Consider the following 24681-nt stretch of genomic DNA (forward strand, 5'->3'; position numbering starts at 1 on the left):
AGCATAATGTAGTAACATCAAGAAAAGAATAAGATGGGACATGCTGGCGATACCATGTTTTACAGAGAAAAATTGAAGAGAAAAGATACTTGAAGCACCAGTAAAGGCCATGCAAGGAAACTGATTAAGAAATTATATGGAGAGAATAGTATAACCATAAAAAGCAGGTAGCACAAAGAGAGATGATTTGAAAAGACCAAAGTCAAATTGCAACAGAGGAAGCTGAACGGCTAAAAAAAGATGTGATAGGGGAAAATTAAAAATATGAAGTTTACATTTAAAGAAAAATTAATTATAAAATGATGAGAAGCATATAATTTTAAAGAATGACAACATGACCCAAAAGCCCACTACAGTATTTAACAGCATAGAGGATGAGCAGTTGAAAGAACCATTGGGAAAATTTAAAGAGGAAAAGACCCAGGACCATCAATAAAAACAAAACTTGCCGAAGTTAATTGAAAACTAATCATCGCTGAGCTTACCAACATACATGAAATGGTAAAGAAAAAGATGGGACCTAAAGATTGGAGTCACAAAAAGTAGGAAATTAATAATACATAAAAGAAAAAAGGAGGTAAAAAATTGGAAATCAAAAAACGAAAATACTAGAAAATGTGCACAAGAGAAGTTAAGAAAGTGTTAAAATCATTTGTCATTTGTCTCCATGCCAAATAAATCAATAACAGAGACAGTCTTTTAACAAGACTCAAATACAAAATACAACAAAGCTATCGCGCAAAGAAGAGACATTACTACATATCTATTCATCCTGAGAAGGTCCTAGAAAGAGCACAAAGGAAATAAGAAAACATAAGGACTTGTTAAGCTAATGAAGTAAATGTACTTCAACGCAAGCTTCAAATTGTATAAAAAATAACTCAAGAGGAATCCTGGCATCCTTTAGAGCAGACCTCAGTTTGCAGTTTGACACAATCTATGAAAGTTACCAAGAAGAGTGCATCAGAAGACATAGTGTTAACAGGAGAATAACACGAAGAGCTTAAAGAAATGTTGGATGGGGAGAAGAGGACAGAAAATCAATAACAAAAAAAACAAAGCTTATGCTGACTGGTAAGGTAAGAAAGAAGCAGAAAAAGCTTAGTCTGTAACATGATTGTGTGGATGTTATGTAAGAAATGTTGTGTATAAATTAGAACACACCTTATCACAAGAGATGGTGATGGCTATAAAATACGTGTGAGAAGAATTTTTCTACACCAGAAATCTGCTAGATGAATGATGGAGAAGAAAAGGAGGTGGCATACTATGTTGTAGTGGAAGGGCAGTATATTTCTATTAACCCAGGATATAATTAACTTGGAAGCGCCCATTAAGGAGAAAAAGAATTGCTAGAATTATAGTAAAAATTAAGTATCCTATACGACTATTGACATAGGTAAATCAATGATCCATTTACAGTATTAAGTCTGTATTAGTCTCTGTAACAGATATGAAAGGAAACAAAGCAAGAGAATGGAGAGGATAGAACTTAAAAAAGGTGTCATTTCAGAAAGCCAAGATTCATGGCCAAAGTGCATTGGAAAGACGTGAGGTGAAGAAAAAAATGGGTGCAAAAACACATGTGGACATGTGATAAGAGAGGATGGCGATAATTTAAGAATAGTAATGTGGATCTTTCAAGGAAAAAAGTATATTACAGTACACTGCTGTAGAGTATATGGAACTAGCAGGTAGAGGTACTAAAAACCCAAATGATAAAAATGCAGAAAAATATCAAATACAACCAGTTACAGGAATTATATTGAAACTACACCTTCAAATACGGGAAATATAAAAGCATTCTTGTAGTTTGTCATCTATCTATAATTTTAAGTCATCAAAAAAGATAATTTCATGTGGTAAAAAAGAAAACCACAAAGAATAAAATTGCAGTCACACTGCAGTGCAATATTTATGGAAGAGAAGAGGAAAGCATTGCAACACGTTACAATTTTGATATCTGCTGTTAAAATAAGAGACCTATGGTAAAGTAAAAATAAAAACTATAAAACCAATGGGTAAGCTTCAAGAAGCGTGTGAACTGATGTTAAAGACTGCCTTGCAACAATGATTTTCCTCTTGACAACATCAACGCACAAAACATCAACCAAATGTGCTAATACAACAGACATGACAGATGACATTTTAAGCCTCCTAACATAAGTTATGCTTCTTGAAACAGACCCTCACAAGGAAAAATTAGCTTACCTTTACTTGGTTAAACTGAGCCAGATGGTTAGCACTAAATATGTCTTCAGGTGCATGGGAGCTTAAAAAAAAATTGCCTCTTCCATACATCGCAGACACCAAAAATTTTGGATAGGAAAAAATTAGAAGCGTTCCGACAGTTTTGTTTACAGTAAATTTTGCATGGCATAACGATAACTGCTTTGTGACAGCGGTAAAACAGCGCAGTTGTTCCCTCCCTGGGTCTGTTTCACGAAGCCATCACACATTTGCCGCGCATTCACATCAACGTAGAAAGAAAATGCATTGGTGTACAGAAATACATTTTACGCAATAAAAATAAAGAAATCCATTGTCAAAACACATTTATGCTACACGAGAGCCTCTCCTCTCAAAAGCTAAAGGCTATTAATACTACAGCAATAAAGCAAAGTAGAATAACCAATTCTGGCCCTAAATGTTCATGTCAATGAAATAAGAATTCCACTAACATAATGTGTATATACTTAAGGATCATGCACTTCATTCAACTCAAGTACTTACTGCAAGGAAGTTTATTTCAATATTCAAATGTAGAAGAGCAACTACTTAAGACTTTCTACTATTCGCTAACATCAATTTAATGAAATTATGCTGTACTAAACTATATCACTATACATATAAATTATCAAACCTAATCTTAATAGTGATCAATCATTCAGAAGTGATATATTGCACCTATAAAAATAACAAATCTAATATTAGAAACATTTATAAATACAAGTAAAATATAACTTCTGATTAGAAAAAATCTTCCTTGAAGCAGCACAAAACTTATTTCCAAATCAACAGAAGGCAACCTTTTACAGCTTGCTCAGTGTTCAATGCCCCCAAAACCTGAATCATAAATGTAACCACAATAGAACATTAAGGTGAGGCACAAGTACAAGGAACATTGAAAAATATACTGATACTTTACATGAAATAACCATACCTTTACTTGATAAGCTATCATTGCTAACAGACCCAATGTAGACCAAACTTAACACATGTTAACATTATTCTGATATAACAAGCAACCACTAAAGATAGCTGCTGCATCTAACAACTACACAAGAGATTTTTCAAATGTCAATAGGCAAAATGTAACTTACTCAAAGCAAGCACAGTAAAAATGAGTCACTAATGAAAACTAATGTAGGTATGAACTTGGTAATGGTAAATTAGAGTATCTTTTTCAATACTGTACATGGCATTTCACAAGTTTCAAGTAGTGGTAATATATAAAGGTGGGCTGCCCTCAATATACTTTCTAAATGTTAATATGTTAAAAAAGGTATAGATATACAATACGGTATACAATTACGGTATTCTATTTCCCCTACAACTGACATTTAAAATCAATCGGGTAATTACTCTGCACATACGTGGTAATTGTTATCAGTATACTGTATGTTGTTAATGGTAATCAGTACTCTAAAAGGGGAGGAATAAAAACTTTAAACATATCTTTTCTTTTCTCCTGACAAACTGTTTACGGTCACAACAACGGGGAATTCCACAAATCAAAAAGTCGAGAGTACAGTATGCAAAAAATACAACCATATACATCAACAAAAAACCGGTAAAGAAAACATTGGCGAAGGATACCTCCACACCAATATATTCACTTGGTAAATTCAGACTGGCAAGGAGAGCAAAATATAAACCAATAAATTTAGCCTTGCAAACTGATACCTCTAAAATACTAAAGAAGTCCCCCCTTTCCATAAGATTTCTTTATTACAGTAAGTTTAAAAGTTGCTTTGAAACTAATTTCTCCACCAAACTTTATATTCCACAAAGGTTTCTAGCCTTCAACTCATGATAATATACTGCTTGACTGTTTGTTAATGTGCATTAAGATGCACAACAATGATCCAAGATTTTTCTTTTTCTTCAGTTTTTCCTTCCATAACTCTTGGAACTTGATATTTTGTATATTTACATAAAGTCCTCAACTTACAAAGTTAATAGGTTCCAAGAAGCTGATTCCAAGTCGAATTGTTTGTAAATTAAATGTTCTTAAATTTTAACTTAGGGTAGGCTTCATGTAACTCACATTTTCAACTGCAAAATTCAACAAATAGTCCCATTTCATTTTATTATTATTATGTTATCTTGCTTACTGCTTTAAATTATGATATTGTATAATTACAGTATTTCATAATGAACTTTAGATACAATATCTAAGATTTATGATTTTAAGATGGATTTTTGTTCGTAAGTGGAAGACTTTCTGTACTGTGATTCCTTAAATTTCAGCTCTAAATATCATTCAAGGTAATTAAAGTCAGGGCTGTAATGTCTCAGTGGTATTTCATAACCTGTGTGCTTTAAGGACGATACTTTATACAGGTATCTATGAAATTTTGGTTGCTATTTTCTAAAACCTTGGAACTTTTCAATGCTAAAAATCTTAGGTTTACCCCCCTCTTTTATTACTTACTAATATAAAAGGACGTGGACCATGAGCAATTTCCTAATAATAATCTAAATCTTATGATTAAATAGTAATTATTTTCAATGACTCCAATATTTAAATAATTCATATTACATGTTTCAGTTACATTATCATTTTGTTATCTTGTGAAGATATTTGTTTGTACACATTGTGCTCTTTAAGTTTTACTTTTTTTCTTCAAGCTATAACTTAATCATAAGCCTAAAAATTCATTTCGAAAACGGAATCATAAAGAAAGTACAAGCAATATAGAATAAAAATTTCAGGTTAAATAGCCACAATACATCTATGTATCGTAAATATTCTAAGTAGAATTCTTAATAAAAAAAAAAATTGTAAATTACACAACCCAAATTAACCCACAGATGATGTCTCCAAAATTTTCACTATGCCTATCTAAATTATTTATCATGTCGCCACACTCATGCACCTGATAATTGCAAGAACATCCATCTTGAGGGTTTATCATTTCATATTGTCAGATACCAAATAATATAAATTAATCACCACACACAAAATATATTTGTAAAGCAACTAATACATGCATACTAAGCATAGGAAGACACCTGAATATTTTTCCATGAGAACATTACAGATGCTTAACCCCTTCGCTACGACATCATCATACTTCAAAACATGCCAGCTAATACACACCCAGACGTTGGGATAGGTCATAATTATTGTAATTATTACCACAAGCTAAGTTACATGAGTATAGCACTTGGTTGTACAGTATATCACACACAATTCACATGCGGGAAATTTCACTAAAAAATCTCCTGTCCCTAATATTAGGCCCTCCTTTCTTCAGCCAACGAACAAAATCTTTTGGATTCTAGCCTTTATTTCTGGATATGTAAGAGCTATTTTAGACTGATTTCTGTTAACATATGATAATCACACGACTCTCACTACCCAACGGCGACATTCCCTCCCTGAAGCATTACTCAAACTAACCCCCAGGTTGGAGATGCAGGGATCCTCACATTCCCCCTCACAACCAACCAAAATACTAGCGAATCTAGTCATTATTCATGATTATGTTAGGTCTATTTCAGTGTATCTATATGTTGGCACGAGAGGTTGCATGCACACAGACTTATTACGTTGTGTTTTTAAATTTTCCCCCTTTGACTACCACAAATCCCACCTAAAAGAGATGAAAACATTTTACCAGCAAGTTGTTGACACACGACGAGATTAGTCTTTCTTATTTTATTCATTTCTTCTCAACTATTATTACTACAAAATATCATCTTCATGTCCTATATTTTTCATATTTGTATTATTTCCATTTATTGTCATTCTACGCAGTCTTCGTCATGTTCTTACATGTGCATTCTCTTTCCCAACCTTTGAAATACCAGAAACAGGAACGATCCACTTCGTAGTAACAGTCACACGCAAAGTGGAATGACTGACAAACCAACAAACTTTATGTTTAATTAACTAAATTTATATTTCTATCTCTCTCTCACACACAAGGTGGAATATATCAAATTCTTAGTAATTTGTATTTTTCCTAGCATACTTACCATGGATTACTCTCTCAGGATTACTCTTTAGTTTAAACTTGCGACCAGAAATTTTTCCCCCAACCAGGACTCCATTCCAGGCGAGAGGCTTAATGCCTAAGGCCAGCAAAATGCCCCAGGGTATGTTCCCTCCACAAAGCAATCTTCCAGTCTTTGACCCACAATCCACCAAGAACAAGGCCGTGTCAGGCCTGGTAAGGACAAGGCAAAGATTGCCATTCGTACTCGATCCAGGTGCCACCGTTGTCTCAGTGCCAGCTACTTCTGAGAACTAGCGGGGTAAGTAGGGTGGGACATACCTTCGAGAGTAGTCCGTGGTAAGTATTCTAGAAAAAATACAAATTACTTGAGAATTTGATACTTGTTCCGATGCATTGTCACCACGGGCTACTCTCTCAGGAGACTTAGACTTAGGAGGTGGGAACTGAAACGAGGAAGGGGCGGAAGACAAGGTGATATGGAAGGCCTGTTGGGGAAAAAACTTCAAGAAACCTGCAATAACACTCACCCAAGTTGGGGGACATCCATCGAAGTAGAACTGTCATACGTGCCATGTAGCAGGAGAGGGGGGTATGGAACTCACCGCATCTCCCACCCCTGACGTTAACAGTGAGTGCAAGTCGTGGCATTAAATCCCCTGTTGTGTCACCACGATGGGGCTGAGTCTGTACTCATTGCGAGACACTAAGGAACAGTCTTTCAGGTAATGGGAAGTGAAGGTGTTCTGTCTCTTCCACACACCTGCTTTAACAACCTGTGCCACTGACATATTCTTTGAAACGGCCATCGATGTACTGATGGACCTGATATCATGAGGCCTGGCAGACGAGGATGCTGGCTTGCCCTTCGCTACATACGCCCTTCGAATTACCTCCCAGAGCCAGTCGGAAATCGTGTTCTTCGAAATTGCCTTCCTCACTTTGCCCGTGGAGACAAACAGGTGTTTCATGGCGGGCCTTAAGTGGGACGTCGATGCCAGGTACTTTCGGAGAGCCCTAACCGGACACAGCAGAAGGTCCTCTGAGTCATCTGACTTAGGGATGGCTGGGATCTCCACCTCTGAGAACCTCGGATCTGAGACAGCTGGGTTCCGGGTCTTGGCTATGAAGAAGGGCACAAAGGTTAGGATTGCCTCCTTCCAGCCGATGGAGTGACTAACATTGGCTTCCTCCAGTTCCCACCCTTTTGGAAGAGGCAAGGGCGAGGAGGAACAGAGTCTTCAGGGTCAATTCTCTGTCCAGGCCCTGCTGCAAGGGCTCGAACAGTGGTTTCTTAAGGGAGTCCAAGACTAAGAGGACATCCCACTCTGGAGCCTTCAAGGAGTGAGGAGGGCAGGACTGTTCAAAACTCTTGATGACATTGGACAATTGCCTGGAATGATTGCCCAGGTCTATTCCTTTCAACCACGCGATCTGTCTCAAGGCGGCTCTGACCCCTTTGATGGATGGCACCGACATGTTCCTATCTAGGCGTAGGTGAACCAAGTAATCTGCTATTGTCGGGATGGAGGCTCCTATGGGCTTACGGTCATTCTTCTGGCATCACTTGTAGAACCCTAGCCACTTAGCTTGGTATATGGCCCTCGAGGAGGAGCGGAGGCAGCCCGTCATCTGGGAGGCCGCCCTTGGGGAGATTCCTTCCCTCGTCAGGAGGCGCTTGATAACCTCCACGCGTGAAGGGATAGGTTCCGAGCCCCTCGTGAAACTTCAGAAAGTGAGGCTGCCTGAGAAGATCTCCTCTGATGGGAAGGGACCACGGGTGGGCCACTGCTAGGTCTCGTAGGTCGGGGAACCACTTCTTTTCCGACCACCAGGGGGCGATTAGAGTCAGCTGAGCCCCTTTGGAAGTCCTTGGTCTGTTTAGGGTTTGCCCTCTGCGCTGTCAGGAGTTCTAGCTCGTTTATGTGGAGGGTCTTCTCCTCCTTGCTCCACAGACCCGATAACGAATTGTCCTGCAGATGGGCTCCCCAGCCGTCCTTGGAGCACCTACGGAGTTCAGGAGGGATAACCCCGCCAGTGTATTCTTCTTGTTCAGCCACCACTGGAGAGCTTCCCTGGACGTCTGCGATAGGGAGAGCTCCTTTGGTCAATCCCTAGTCTGAGGAGCTAACAGTCTTTTCATGTCCCACTGGATCAGATGTAGTCATACCCTGCCCAGAGGGACCAGATTTCCCAGGGACACCAGGTGACCAACGAGCCTCTGCCACTGACGAAGGTTGGCCGTTTCCCCCCTGATGAACGGTTGACTGACTTCTTCCAGGCGTTCGAGTCTCTCTGACGTGGGGAAGGCCTTGGCCTGAACCGAACATAAATCCATTCCTAGGTACACTGTCCTCGTGGAGGGAGATAGTTAGGACTTCTCCCAATTCACGACAATCCACTTCTCCCAGTTCACAACAATCCCCAACGCATTGCATAATTCCACCAACTTTTCCCTCTGCTTGATGAGGTCGTCCTTCGATCCCAAGAGAAGGAGCCAGTCGTCTAGGTACCTCAAGAGCCTGATACCCCACTCGTGGGTCCAACGCGACACCAGGGTAAAGACCTTCGTAAACAATAGGGGGGCTGTGGAGAGACCGAAGCAGAGAGTGCAGAACTGGAAGACCTCTTCTCCCCACTTGAACTTGAGGAACTTCCTGCTGAAGGGGTGTACTGGGATTTGGAAATAAGCGTCCTTTAGGTCTATAGACAGCATGAAGTAACCCTACCTGATAGCAGCCAGGACAGAGCAAGGGGTTTCCATCTTGAAAGGCGTCTTCCTGATGAATTTGTTGAGGCAGGAAAGGTCTATCACCGGTCTCCAACCTCCTGCGGCTTTCTCCACCAGGAGGAGCCAACTGAAGAACCCGAATTCTTGTAAGGGTGTTCGTTGGACAGCGCCTTTCTGTAGTAATCCGCAGATCTCCTCTCCTAAGGCCAATCTCCTGGCCTTGTCCTTGGGGGTAGTAGTCTGGGCTTGTGCGTTATTAACGGGGGTAGGTCGTCCTCGAAGGGTAATCTGTACCCATCGCAAAGAACTTGAATAGTCCATAGGTCCGGGCCCTGAGCAGCCAATGCTTCCCACCGATAATTGAGGCAACCCCCCACTGAAGGGAACTTGTTGCTGCGTAGTCGTCAGTTTTGTCCGAACCCCTGCCAACCGTTAGGAGAGGCGGAGGAGGGCTGCGGGTGTCTGGACCAGCCTGGAGTGGCGGGAGCCTGTGGAGAGGGAGAAGGAAGCCTGTTAACTTCTGAAAGAGGCCTTGGCCTGGGAGCCACCCTATTCCCATGATTATAATGTCTGGAAGAGGAGCTGGAGGCCCTGTGGAGAACGGCATCTCTGTTGTCCCTCCTCCACTTATCGAGGGCTTCTTCAATTAACCTGTGATCAAACAGCATCTCGTTTGAAAACGCCGAGTTTCGTAGGTTCCTTATTTCCCTCGAGGGGAGCCTCCTCGGCATCCTGTGAAGAACTGTGTCCCTCCTACGAAGGACGATGTTGGAAGCGGCTACCAGGGACTACTCCGCTACAAAAGGAGATGGCCCTCCCTCCTGACACTGCAAGTTCCAAAAACTGTTCCTTGGCCTGGTCCAACCAACTCTGCTGTTCCAGAACCAAGGAACCCATGGCGTTGGACGGAGACAGAGAATGAAGACCACAGTGTTGACTCGAGGGCGACGATCTCCTGGATAGAAAATGCCATCGAACCCCCTGTAACCTTATCCTCCGATAATCCTGGGGACAGGGATACCAAGTTCCCCTCCACGGGTCTGGCCGTCTGTGGGAAAACTCTCAGGGGCGTAGAATCTTCGATGCCTTACCTTCAGGTACGGCAACAACTTCATTGACCCCGAGGCCTTCAGAGAATTCTTGGGCTCGGCAATGGCCACACTAATCTTCCCCAGCTTTCTGCCCAGAGAAGGGGCCAAGGGGAGAGACATAGGCGGACGAGCTTCTCGAAGGATGCCAAACTGCTCCCCCTACAAAGAAACTTCCCCCGGAGGAACAACAGGGGCTGGCCCCGGCAGGTTATTGAGGTGCCTGATGAGCGCCAACACCATGAAGAAGGAGGAGGAGTCTTCCACCTAAGGGTCCTCTTCTGGCAGACCCTCCGATGACTGGTGGGCATCGTCTCCCCTCCAGAGGTCCTGTCCACAAAGGGGAAGATGAGCCTTGGGCAGAGCCTCTGCTTTACGCCAACTTGATGAGGCATGATGGTCTAGGGGGGCTCTATAACCTTGGGAGCCCCTTGAAGAATTTGACGAATGGCGACAGCTTGCCACATCCTCCAGCCTTCTCTTCTTGGGGTCGGTATCCACCATGACCGATGCGGTAGGGGGAGAACCCGTCAGGGTCCTCGAAGAGTGTGTCCCCCCCCTTTTCTTCTCTCCCTCGCCTATAGTCCTGCGAGGGAGGCTGGAATGACGACGGGGGCATTCCCTGAAAAGTTTGCTCTTCCCAAGGCGGCAAAGGATCCTTCGTAGGGGACCTGAACAGGGTCCTATGAGTATCTCCCCAGTGTTCTTGATCCCAAGGAGAAGGATCCAAGAACAGATCACCCCGATGCAGGTGAGGCGTGGCTTTTTGATGAAGGGGCGGCAGGCTAAGATGGCAGCGCAGCGGCGGCAGGCCAAGATGGCAGCGCAGCAGCGTGAGCCAATGCGTAGGCGGCAGGCCAAGATGGCGGCGCAGTGGCGTGAGCCGATGAGGAGGCCTGTGGGGCAGCTCCAATAGATGGCGCTGGCGGCTAAGGGGGCGATTGGTATCCCCGAAACTGCCATGAGGTGAGGGGAGGCTGTGCGCACGTGTGGGCAGGCCAAGATGGAGGCTCTGGCAGCCGGTCGGAGCCCACCACGTGTAAGAAACGTGAGGCGATCGACTCGCTCATCCTGGCGATCTTTTCCTCCAATCTCCCGAGAAGGGACATAGGGCCCAACTCACTGAAAGGGACAGTAGGGGGGAGCCGATAACAACAGGGAGTCCGATCGAATCGGCGTAGTCCCTTCTCTCTCGTTGATTTGTTGTAGCTATGGCGATATCAATGGAAGGGAAGGAATTACCGAAGAACAGCTAGAAGAAGGTCTCGAGCCACTGTCTTTCTTCGAGGAAGAAAGTTCCTTTTTTCCTTTCTTTTTCCTCTTCGTGGCCATAAGAGCCCATTGGGTTTCAGACCACTCAATACACTCACCACATGTATCGCTCTGAGTACAAGCACGACCACGACACGAGGTACACAAAGAATGGTGATCAATTTCCAAATGTAAAAGGAAAGCCGAACATGGTTTCCTATTCACACCCGGACAACGACGTTGAACACGAGTGTTATCCATCTAAACACAAACACTTTGCACACACAATAAGTTGAAAACGCTAACGCAGGTCAGTTTAAGTCCCAAGCGAAAACTATAGGACTACACTCGACAATGACCAGAGTACGAATGGCGACCTTTGCTCTGTCCTTACCAGGCCTGACACTGCCTTCTTCTTGGTGCATTGTGGGTCAAAGACAGTGGAAGGTCGCTTTATGCAGGGAACATACCCTGGGGCATGTTACTGGCCTGAGGCTTTATGCCTCTCGCCTTGAATGGAGTCCTGGTTGGTGGAAAAATTTTCTGGTCACAAGTTTAAACTAAAGAGTAACTCCTGAGAGAGTAGTCCGTGGTTACAATGCATCGGAACAATTATATTTCGATCTCTCTCTCTCTCTCTCTCTCTCACACGCAAGGTGGAATGACACACGAACCCCCACCCCACACACACACACTCTCTCTCTCTCATTACATTTCTGAACATAAATTCCGTTACTACTGATGAGTAGTTTGATTCCTTTCGACGGCTATTAATCAAGGAATCACTTCAATTAATATATAGTTTTTTTTTACACGAAATCAGTGCTTTACCATTATTTTTGAGAAAATCATATAAAACAAGTTTGAGAAATTATTCTAGAATCACTTCACATTGAATGGAAAAAATATTTAGGTTACTTAGAGTGAAATACAATTGAAAATAAAGAAAACTTTTGAAAAAAATTATTCTATAATCAACTTTAAAACAAATAAACATGGAAATGTAGATTATTATAGAGTAACTGAACTACAGTATATGTAATGGTGACAAATCTTGCACATAGCACAGTAACGGATCCGTGGCCTCGTAGTGAAGGGGTTAATAGCATATAAAATGTAACCTGTGCCTACAAAAAATTTCTGAAACCAAGCAAATTCAGTTCTTTATATTTCTCTCAGAATTCCCTTTGAAAATACATGTAACAAAAAATACAAAAACCTCTACATGATGATTAGTATCTCATGTGAATTGAACAACAACAAACTAATAAAGGATAAACAAGAGACAATCTATCTAAAATTTCTTCCATATAGATGAATGTCGTTAAACAAAAAAAGGAATACCGAAAGTCATCAACTTACAAACTTAATTGGTTCCAAGAAGCTGTTAGCAAGTCAAATTATATCAAATTTTGAACTAGAGTAGGCTTCACCTAACACGCATGCCTAAGATTTTACTCTGTGAATGACAACAAATAGTCTGGTTTCATATTGCAAATATCATCTTGCCTACTGCATTAAAATATATAACACTGTTTTATTAAAGTACTATATTTCATTATGAGCATTTGATACAATATCTGAAATTTATTTCTGTTGGATTTCTTTGTATCTCCAAATGTTATCTGAAATTTATGATTTCTGTTGGATTTCTTTGTATCTCCAAATGTTATCTGAAATTTATGATTTCTGTTGGATTTCTTTGTATCTCCAAATGTTATCTGAAATTTATGATTTTGGTTAGTTTTCTTTGTATCTCCAAATGTTTGAAAGTTGAGGACCTTAGTATAGTAAAACCACTAAAGCATGAATAATTATGGTACTCTAATATCTTAATAGTAATTCCTTACCATGTCGGGGTCTTGCCCAGTTTTCAGGTCGTGGAAGCGAAACATTGTGCACTACAATGGTTTGGAGTTCCCCGCCTAGTGATGGTCGCGGAGCTCACGTCTTCTCCAGAGATTAGGTCACAGCCAACATGCGCTGCGCCACTGTAGACAAGCCTGCAAAATGAGGAAAAAAAATTATTGTTTAAACTAATAAATTCTATTCACATGAACTCACATCTTGGGTTCTTGCTTTGCTTAATTCTTTTCACTTCCAGGAACTCACATCACACTAATGAAAATAGTATTAGTAAGCATTTATAATAAACAATCGTCAAAAGCATGCAGAGTAGATAAAAGCTAAATGAAAATAGTACAAAACAACAACATAATCAGCAGCCATAGCCTGGCTCTATCTTCTACATGGTTATCTGGAATATGAACACCTTCAGGAGTATCTTTAATATAACAATTCTTCAAAAAGGTTTTAAGATCATGATAGAACACATGGGAAATAATTTTTTTGGCAGTACCTAACTGAGAACTTACGTTGTTATTTTAAACTTGAGGAACCATCTGTTTTGGATACAAGCAGTTTTCCCAGGCATTGAATTTTTCAAAATGAGTTGGCAACATTAATGACAATTCTGGAAATGAGGAAAAGGGTTTTCCAAAGAACTTTCCTTTTCACTAAACTTCATTACCAAATTTTGATCTATAAGTAACACAAACTTGATGGTTGATCTCCATTTGTAACTACTGCTCTATCCACAGTCCTCTCTAGGAAGGAGGACCTCAAATGTATGGATGAATGGAATCTTCAAACCTAAAGCATCTACACTCTTTCTTAGTACGGGTCATAAAATAAACCAAATCTAACAAAATTGCTACAGTATCTAAATACTATATCAGGATAGCAAAGTGTCCTCCTTATCATAGATGTCTGGGGCTTACTTATGGCCCTCTTACATTCGCTTAGCTTAGCCTGCATAGACACTTTCAGCCTGTTAGCCAAGCTTAGCTCTGGCCAATGCCATTTCTTGACTGTAAAAACTTTCCAGGCCAAAAATCAATTAATTCACAGATGCGCCGATTCACAGCACCCCACTACCTTCACAGATCCCTATCAACGAATGCAACATAGAAAGATAGCCAAAGGGAACTTCCTGACATAGGTAATAAAAAATAGCCACTACAGTACAGCAAATCTAAAAGACCCACATACTGTAAAGAATATTACTTGAAGGAGGTTAACACTAAGACCTTCAGTAGTAAAAGCAGCTTCTACCTTTCTCCAACAATATTCTTGTACGCATATAAAAGGTCCTTGGCAGTGCCTCTCTTCCCTAAAGCTTATTGGAAACTTTTTTTCATGAATTTTCATCTATTCATTCAGTTTTCTTCACCCAAAACATGAGCAAAGTCATCAAAAGTTTCCCAATTCATGTAACATTTTGAATTCAGATTTATTAAAATCACATTATAAGGTAAAGGCTCTAATGATTGCTGATAAAACTATTCTGGGAATCGCTCATCAATATATTCTGCATATTCTTTTATTTTCTGTGTTTGCATTTTGAGCTGGTTAATCTCCATCATTTAATAATACTAATGTGGGATAGCGTTCAATTCCAATTTTAAAACCTTTAAACACACAAGTGGTAGTTTCAAACACAGTAAGTCAAAGACCAAAATATAGGCCGATTTGAAAAAAAAAAAAAAAAAAAGTGATCAAAGTATAGGAAATCATGTATACACTATAAAATGAAGGTACAGGAATCATTATAAATTAATTCTACAACATTATGAAATATGATATTTTAATTATAAAATAAATTTTTGAATATACTTACCCGGTGAATATATAATAGCTGCAACTCTGCGGCTCGACAGAAAACACACTCAAAAAACTCGCGAGCGATCGCTATGAAGGTTGCGGGTGTACCCACCAGCGCCAACTGTCGGCCAGATACCACTCTTGCATGTAAACAAACCCTTCAATTCTTCTCGTCCCGCTGCGTCTCTATTGGGGAGGAAGGGAGGGACTTTAATTTATATATTCACCGGGTAAGTATATTCAAAAATTTATTTTATGATTAAAATATCATTTTTAAATATTTAACTTAGCCGGTGAATATATAATAGCTGATTCACACCCAAGGAGGTGGGTAGAGACCAGAGTTAATTTTTAAGTTTACAGCATATAAGCTAAGAGTTTTTTTGACAGTTATCAATATAACAAAACCAAAATATATAGGTACCTGGTAAGGAAGTTGACTTAGACGATTACTCTGCCTTGTAAGTCTGTCTTCCTCACGGAGCACAGCGATCCTCTTAGGATGCTGAAAGACTCCCAGGAGCTGAAGTATTAAGGGCTGCAACCCATACAACAGGACCTCATCAAACCCCTAATCTGGGCGCTCTCAAGAAATGACTTTGACCACCCGCCAAATCAACCAGGATGCGAAAGGCTTCTTAGCCTTCCGTACAACCCATAAAACAATATTAAAAACATTTCAAGAGACAGATTAAAAAGGATATTGGAATTAGGGAAGTGTAGTGGTAGAACCCTCACCCACTACTGCACTCGCTGCTACGAATGGACCCAGTGTGTAGCAGTCCTCATAAAGAGTCTGGACATCTTTCAAGTAAAATGACGCGAACACTGACTTGCTTCTCCAAAAGGTCGCGTCCATGATACTTTGCAGAGATCTATTTTGCTTGAAGGCCACGGAGGTTGCTATAGCTCTAATCTCGTGCGTCTTAACCTTAAGCAAAGATCGGTCTTCCTCACTCAAGTGGGAATGGGCTTCTCGTATTAAAAATCTGATAAAATATGACAAAGCATTCTTTGACATAGGTAAGGATGGTTTCTTAACCGAACACCATAACGCTTCAGATTTACCTCGTAAAGGCTTAGTACGAGCTAAATAGAACTTAAGAGCTCTAACGGGACATAATACTCTCTCTAGTTCGTTGCCTACAATCTCTGATAAGCAAGGAATATCAAAAGATTTAGGCCAAGGACGAGAAGGCAGTTCATTCTTGGCCAGGAAACCAAGTTGAAGAGAACAAGTGGCTTTTTCTGTCGAAAAACCGATGTTCTTGCTGAAGGCATGAAGCTCACTGACTCTTTTAGCCGAGGCCAAGCACACCAGGAAAAGAGTCTTAAGAGTGAGATCCTTCAGGGAGGCTGAATGTAAAGGCTCAAACCTGTCTGACATGAGGAACCTTAGGACCACGTCCAAGTTCCATCCAGGAGTAGCCAAACGACGTTCCTTAGAAGTCTCAAAAGACTTAAGGAGATCTTGTAGATCTTTATCGTTGGAAAGATCTAAGCCTCTATGCCGGAAGACCGAAGCCAACATGCTCCTGTAGCCCTTGATCGTGGAAGCTGAAAGGGAGCGAACCTTTCTCAGGTATAAGAGAAAATCAGCGATTTGGGCTACAGAGGTACTGGACGAGGATACGGATACTGACTTGCACCAGTCTCGGTTTCCCACTTCGATTGGTATACTCTAATGGTAGAAGCTCTCCTCCCTCTTGCAATCGCACTGGCTGCCTCCTTCGAAAAGCCTCTAGCTCTAGAGTCTTTCGATAGTCTGAAGGCAGTCAGACGATGAGCGTGGAGGCCTTGGTGTACCTTTTTTACGTGGGGCTGACGTAACAGGTCTACTCTTAGAGGAAGACTTCTTGGAAAGTCTACCAGCCATCGAAGTACCTCGGTGAACCATTCTCTCGCGGGCCAGAGGGGAGCAACTAATGTCAACCTTGTCCCTTCGTGAGAGGCGAACTTCTGCAGTACCTTGTTGACAATCTTGAATGGTGGGAATGCATATAGGTCTAGATGAGACCAATCTAGAAGAAAAGCATCTATATGTATTGCTGCTGGGTCTGGGACTGGAGAGCAATAGATTGGAAGCCTCTTGGTCATCGAGGTTGCAAAGAGGTCTATGGTGGGTTGACCCCAAGTCGCCCAAAGCCTCTTGCACACGCCCTTGTGGAGGGTCCATTCTGTAGGAATTACCTGACCCTTCCGACTGAGGCAATCTGCTAAGACGTTCAAGTCGCCCTGGATAAACCTCGTTACCAGGGAGATGCCTCGATCTCTTGACCAAATGAGCAGGTCCCTTGCGATCTCGTACAGTGTCAGGGAGTGGGTGCCTCCTTGCTTGGAAATGTATGCCAAGGCTGTGGTATTGTCCGAGTTGATCTCCAACACTTTGTTTCGAAGGAGACTCTCGAAGTTCATCAAGGCCAGGTGAACTGCCAAAAGCTCCTTGCCGTTGATGTGCATGCTCCTCTGACTTGAGGTCCACAGACCTGAGCATTCCCGACCGTCCAGGGTCGCACCCAAACCCAAATCCGATGCGTCTGAGAATAGAACGTGGTTTGGTTTCTGAACTGCTAGGGGAAGTCCCTCTCTTAGACTGATATTGTCTTTCCACCAATTCAGGCATGCCTTTACTGTTTCGGAAATCGGGATTGAGACCGCCTCTAGCGTCTTGTCCTTTTTCCAGTGAAAAGCTAGATGGAACTGGAGAGGTCGAAGGTGTAGCCTTCCTAGCGAGACAAACTGCTCCAGGGAAGATAGAGTTCCTACTAGACTCATCTAATTCCTAACTGAGCAACGTTCTCTCTTCAACATCCGTTGGATTACGAGCAGGGCTTGATCTATTCGGGGGGCAGACGGAAAAGCCCGAAAAACTGGACTGCGAATCTCCATCCCTAAATACAGTATAGTTTGGGATGGAATCAGCTGGGACTTTTCCATGTTGACCAAAAGTCCCAATTCCTTGGTCAGATCCAATGTCCAATGAAGATCCTTCAGACAGCGATGACTGGACGAGGCTCTGAGAAGCCAGTCGTCCAAGTAAAGGGAGGCTCGGATGTCCGATAAATGGAGGAATTTTGCCACATTCCTCATAAGCCTCGTAAACACGAGAGGAGCAGGACTTAGGCCAAAGCACAGGGCCCGAAACTGGTACACCACATTGTCGAAAACAAACCTCAGAAAAGGTTGGGAATCTGAGTGAATGGGGATGTGGAAGTATGCGTCTCTTAGGTCGAGAGAGACCATCCAGTCTCCCTTTCTGACCGCTGCTAAGACTGATTTCTTGTTCTCCATGAAAAACTTTGTCTTCGTGACAAAGACGTTCAGAGCACTGACGTCTAGCACCGGTCTCCAACCTCCTGTCTTCTTCGGTACTAGGAAGAGGCGGTTGTAAAACCCCGGTGATTGAAGGTCCGAGACTTTCACCACCGCTCCCTTCTCTAGCAAAAGAGACACTTCTAGTTTCAGGGCTTGTCTCTTTGATTCCTCTCAGTAATTGGGAGAGATATCGATGGGGGAAGTCGCTAGAGGAGGTTTGTGTACAAATGGAATTTTGTACCCCTCTCTGAGCAACCTCACAGACTGTTGGTCTGCGCCTCTCTTCTCCCAGGCTCGCCAGAAGTTCTTGAGTCTGGCACCTACTGCTGTCTGAAGCTGCAGGCAGTCAGACTCTGCCACGTGAGGACTTGGCTCCTTTCCTCTTTCCTCTCTTTCCCTCGGCACGAGTACTTCCCCTGCTGGGAGCTCTGCCACGAAAGGGCGGAATAAACCTGGACGCCGGAGTTTCTATCCTTGGTCTTGCAGAAAAGGAAGTCGAAGGAGTCCCTTTGCGAGCAGAGGACGCTACCAAGTCATGGGTGTCCTTCTGCACGAGTGACAAAGCTATGTCCTTAACCAAAAGTTCAGGGAACAAAAACTTCGATAAGGGAGCAAAGAGTAGCTCAGATCTTTGACAGGGAGTAACTCCTGCCGACAGAAAAGAGCAAAGAGACTCTCGCTTCTTAAGGACTCCTGAAGTAAAAGAGGAGGAGAGCTCATTGGATCCATCGCGGATGGCTTCATCCATGCAGGACATAATGAGTAAGGAGACATCTCTATCAGCCGATGAGATTTTCCTACTTAAGGCTCCCAAACACCAGTCAAGGAAGTTGAAAACTTCAAAAGCTCTAAAAATGCCTTTCAGCAGATGGTCAAGGTCCGAGGATGACCAACTAATCTTCGAGCGTCTCATGGCTAGGCGGCGGGGCGTCTACAAGGCTTGAGAAGTCGCCCTGGGCAGAGGCAGGGACTCCCAAGCCGAGAACTTCTCCCGTGGCATACCAGACGCTCGATCTAGACGAGAGTTTAGATGGGGGGAAGGCAAAGGCCGTCTTCCCCAAACTCCTCTTGGTTTCCAACCAATCGCCTAAAAGCCGTAAAGCTCTCTTGGACGAGCGAGAGAGTACAAGTTTTGTAAAGGCTGGCATGTCAGCAGGTACGCCTAAAACAAACTCAGACGGCGGCGAACGAGGAGCAACAGAGACGAAGTGTTCGGGAAACAACTCTTTAAAAATTAACATGACTTTCTTAAAGTCCATAGATGGCGGAACTGTTCTTGGTTCATCAATATCTGAAAGATGATCCTCAGGCTGAGGGTCAGCAACGTCCTCATCCGAAGGTTCCTCATCTGACAACTGATGAGAAACAAGCAAAGGGGTTGGCAATGCTTGACACGCAGCGTCCACCCGCACTGGTGCATAAGTGGCGGACCAGGACGCAGCGTCCTGTAACTGCTTGACAGTCTGTGAACTGTCAACAACAACAGGTGCGTGAGGACGCACAGCGTCCACCCGAGACTGCTTAGACCGCCTAGTCTAAGCAGGCAAAACAACTCTAGACTGCGGATGTTGACGCTCAGCGTCAAAACAAGTCAACTTCGATGGTTGGCGAACGTCCTGAACGTCAACAGGCGCATCAGCAAGTTGCCTAACGTCCAAATGCGGCTGAAAATCCACACGAGACCGCATCGAGTGTGGTTCTAAACCAACTGCTTGACGTGACTTGGCTACACCAGCGTCAACAGGACGCACAAATGAACGTTTGGGTGGCTGAAGGCCAGGATCTCGATGAGATAAACGGCTAGGCTCAACGGAAACCTTATCGGCATTGTAGTCTTCCATAAGGGAGGCAAGCTTAGACTGCATGTCCTGCAGTATAACCCATTTTGGGTCCACGGGAATGGGTGCTGTAACCGACGGGGTTAGCGTCTGAGACGGCACAACTTTGCCTTGCTTAGGCGGCGAGCAGTCATCCGATGACTGCAACGGGTCCGAACTGTCCCAATGACTACATCCAGGACGTTGGACCTGTCCTGAAGGGACCGACTTCCGTTTAAGAGGACTAGAAACCTTGCTCCACGGTTTCTTGCGTGAAAAGCCTTCGGAAGACGAGGAGAAAATAGGCTCTCTCGTCTTATGGTAGGGGCGATCTTGGTGAGATACGCCTGATACCATAGAGGGAACGTCTGTTCGCTGATCAAGGCCTCTCGAACCCATAAGTCGTACGACATTACTTCTCCCCTGGGCTTGGGAGCTTGCAAGAGGTCCCGGACTAGGTGAACGACAGGCACGAACAGACGAACCCTCGGTCGCAAAAACTGTTCACAACACTTTGCGCACTAATCACTTTCCCACTTTCCGCCGTGGCACTATGACACTTAAGTTCCTTCACGTCAGCCATGAGTTGATTACGATCAGTTGCTAACGCTTCAACTCTTTCCCCCAAGGCATGAATAGCACGTAACATGTCTTGCATAGATGGTTCCTGAGTGCTAGAAGGGGGGTTAGGAACAACCACTACAGGGGAAGGATTAGGTTCAGGGGCATGTGGAGAGGAAAAATCTACAGACCTAGATGAACTCCTCCTTACCCTATCTCTCTCTAGCCTACGTGCATATTTATCGTATTCGAGCCAATCGAATTCCGAAAGGCCCGCGCATTCCTCACACCGATCTCCCAATTGACAGGTTTTACCCCGACAATTGGAACAAACAGTATGTGGGTCGAGAGAAGCCTTTGGAAGATGCCTATTACAGTCCCTAGCATTACACTTCCGAAATCTAGGTACTGTACTTGAGAAGGGTCAGCCATTTTGAATTAGTCAAAGAAAATTCCAAAAACAATCCAAGTCATCAACAAATAATCTGATTCAATAAAGAGTTCAAGAGTTTATGTTGAGGAAAAAACACCTGCACTGCGAAAGCTCAAACCAAAATGAAGTACTTCACCAAATATGTTGAGAAAACTCCAGGTTCTACAGCGAGTATGAATACGTCTTGTCGTCAACGTCGACAGAGAAGAATTGAAGGGTTTGTTTACATACAAGAGTGGTATCTGGCCGACAGTTGGCGCTGGTGGGCACACCCGCAACCTTCATAGTGATCGCTCGCGAGTTTTTTGAGTGTGTTTTCTGTCGAGCCGCAGAGTTGCAGCTATTATATATTCACCGGCTAAGTTAAATATTTAAAAATGTTGATATAAAACCAATAAATACTTTTCCTAAAGATAAGGTATGATACAAACAAAATAAACTAACTTCCACACACAATCTTCATTCAAGTACCCTGGAATATTTTCTTATCCCTTTTTCCCCTTCTAATGAGAAAATTGTTTTCAGCTGGTATCAGTAATTAACATGATGATATTGATGTACTGTAAATATGGATATGTGAACAGCATTGAATTAATGCCTTGACATCAATGTTAAAGCCACTGATACCTTGAGAGATATAAAGTATATCAAATGTCAAACTATTCCTTGTAAATAGTTAAAAAGTTACTAAATAATTCAATAATACCAATAAATCTACACTCAAAATACTTAACAGCTGGCCCCCTGGATTTGATTGGGAATGAATAAACACTGCAATTGTAGAAAATGTAAGTTTGACAACATACATGAAGCAGTTCAAATGGAAGGGACGTGAAATCAGTTTAAGAAATATTACAGCATTGGGAATATACAGACTATGAAAGATATTTACGAGGCCTACAGGAATTTTATAGTAAAAAGCCTGAAACAAAGGGTCAAAGTTCCCATTTGATTCAAACTACGATGTTGAAGAGAAATATGGAAGAAAAGTAGCAAAAACATGGATAAAAGATGGAAGAAGCCAGAACGGAGATAAAATAGGATATAGAGAAACTACAGCCAAGGAGCAAATGAGCACTGAAGACTCAAATATAACCTACAGCGCACTGCATAAGGAGCACTAATAGTACCCGATAAGAATAAAGAGCCTTATGGTATCAACAGTCTATAGAAAGTTATTACTGTGGAAATAAACTTTCATAAAATAAAAAATTTCATTTCATCAAATAGACTTAAGAAATCTGGTACAAGAGGAAAAAAGGAGGAAGGCCAGAAATTATTATTATTATTATTATCATTATTATTACTGTACTTGAAAAAGCAGGATGTTAAAAGCCCAGGGGCTCCAACATGGAAAATAGCCCAGTGAGGAAAGGAAACAAGGAAAAATTTAATATCTTTAGAACAGTAACAACATTAAAATAATTATTTCCTATATTGGCCAGCCAATGACAAAAATTTCAGTTCCTCCAAGGTGACAGGCTAGAGTAGGTTGTTTCATACCCCTAATTACAGACTTAATAAATCACCAAACAACCAATTACACTGAGTGACATAGCCAATTACAAATTCTGAAGCTATATGTAACTATCATTATAGAAATACTTTGCGAGTTTCTTACATAAGGTTTATTTTGGTAGAACAATTTTCAGGTCTCTCAATTTAGTAAAAAACTCCAATTGGAATCGCACCCATACATCATGCTGAGTTTTGGAGAGAAGTTGGACACAATGAGGAAAGAGCCACTAAGTTTCTGGTCAAACCAGATATTCTTTTAAAAATCAAGAAAGATGGTGACTTTTTTTTTAAGAAGAAAACTCAAGGACGTGATAACTACGTCTGGCGTTGCAGAAGAAAGGGATGCCAGGCTATGAAATCAGTCAAGTTGGGGAATGATTTTCTCGCCTGTACGGATGAGAGATGACGATTTAACAGCAAACTGGGGATGTGTGATATCCTAAAACTGGTTTACTTTTGGAGTACTGTGATTTCCAATGACATGGTACTAGGGTTTACAGGCAGATCAAAGAGAAAAATCACCGACTAGTTCACCTATTGCCAGGAGCTATGTTCTTAGGTTGTATACCTAAGAACATAGCTCCTGGTTGGGACCAAAAACAATCCAATCAAAATCGATGAGTCGTCCATAGTACAACTGTGGCTACATTATTAATAGAGATAGAGCTGTTACAGAAGACCAAACCCCAGTAGAACATCACCAAAATCATGGCCAACAGATCGACGCTCCCTGGGTCTTTGGTCGGATAAAGGGAAGTGATGCTTGTTACTTTCATGGTTTGAAAAGAGACGCTGCAACTTTTTCTAGAATTATTGAATGTCATTTGTTGTTTTTAAAATGATGTTTTTCAATATTTCACTTTGACTCCTGTTTTTATCAAAACTAGAGTTTTAAGAATCAATAAACAATTTGAGTTCTCTTCTTATTTCTTACCTTTTCTGAGCTATCACTTAGTAAGATATAAGCTACTTTTCTTAATATCAAGGTAGGATGCATACTATAAAAGCATGGTAGGCTACAAGCTAGACTCATAAAAGAACGGTATGATGCAAGTCAGACCGGTAACCCTGACACTGTACCTATGTCTCAACCCAGACAATAAACCTGCGAGAAATAACTTATTGCCGATAATTAGGAATATGTGCAGTAAGTTTTTCAGCATAACTTTGGGTATTTGTTTATAAGAGCACGCTCTCAACTGGTGACTGGTTGGCCAGGGCACCAGTCCCCCATTGAGATACTACCACTTAAGAGTTATGGGGTCTTTTGACTGGCCAGACAGTACTACATTGTATCCTTCTCTCTGGTTATGGTTCATTTTCCCATTTGCCTACAAACTCACACTGAATAGTCTGGCCTATTCTTTACATATTCTCCTCTGTCCTAATACACCTGACAACACTGAGATTACCAAACAATTCTTCTTATTGCACTGTACTTGTTCAGTGGCCACTTTCCTCTTTGTAAGGGTAGAAGAGACTCTTTGGCTACAGTAAGCAGCTCTTCTAGAAGAAGGACAATCCAAAATCAGACCATTATTATATCATCATTATTAGCCAAGCTACAACCCTAGTTGGAAAAGCAAGATGCTATAAGCCCAAAGGCTCCAATAGGGAAAAATAGCCCAGTGAGGAAAGGAAATAAGGAAATAAATGAGAATAAATTAACAATAAATCATTCTAAAAACAGTAACAACGTCAAAAAACAGATATGTCATATATAAATTATAAAAAGACTCATGTCAGCCTGGTCAAAATAAAAACATTTGCTCCAACTTTGAACTTTTGAAGTTCTACTGATTCAACTACCAGATTAGGAAGATAATTCCACAACTTGGTAACAGCTGGAATAAAACTTTTAGAATAATGTGTAGTATTGAGCCTCATGATGGAGAAGGCCTGGCTATTAGAATTAACTGCCTGCTGAGTATTACGAACAGGATAGAATTGTCCAGGGAGATCTGAATCTCTAATCTTGGGTAGTGCCATAGTCTCTGTACCATGGTCTTCCACTGTCTTGGGTTAGAGTTCTCTTGCTTGAGGGTACACTCGGGCACACTGTTCTATCTTGTATCTTTTTTTTTCTCTTCCTTTAATTTTGTTAAAGTTTTTTTTTTTA

The 24681-nt window shown here is 41.9% G+C and overlaps 1 protein-coding gene across 2 annotated transcripts in view; it reads right to left on the bottom strand.

Annotated features, from left to right (window-relative positions):
* The window catches only part of LOC137630535 (uncharacterized), a 63710-nt gene that overhangs the window by 37372 nt on the left and 1657 nt on the right, over positions 1-24681 (bottom strand). For both annotated transcript variants that reach the window (XR_011041725.1, XM_068362052.1), the window contains exon 2: positions 13106-13258. Coding sequence is in view for 1 of the 2 variants with exons in the window: in XM_068362052.1 (XP_068218153.1) it covers positions 13106-13150 (45 nt within the window). In the remaining variant the exon portion in view is untranslated. The remainder of the gene's footprint in view (positions 1-13105; positions 13259-24681) is intronic.

Source organism: Palaemon carinicauda, chromosome 38 (assembly GCF_036898095.1).
Source record: "Palaemon carinicauda isolate YSFRI2023 chromosome 38, ASM3689809v2, whole genome shotgun sequence".
Classification (NCBI taxonomy): domain Eukaryota; kingdom Metazoa; phylum Arthropoda; class Malacostraca; order Decapoda; family Palaemonidae; genus Palaemon; species Palaemon carinicauda.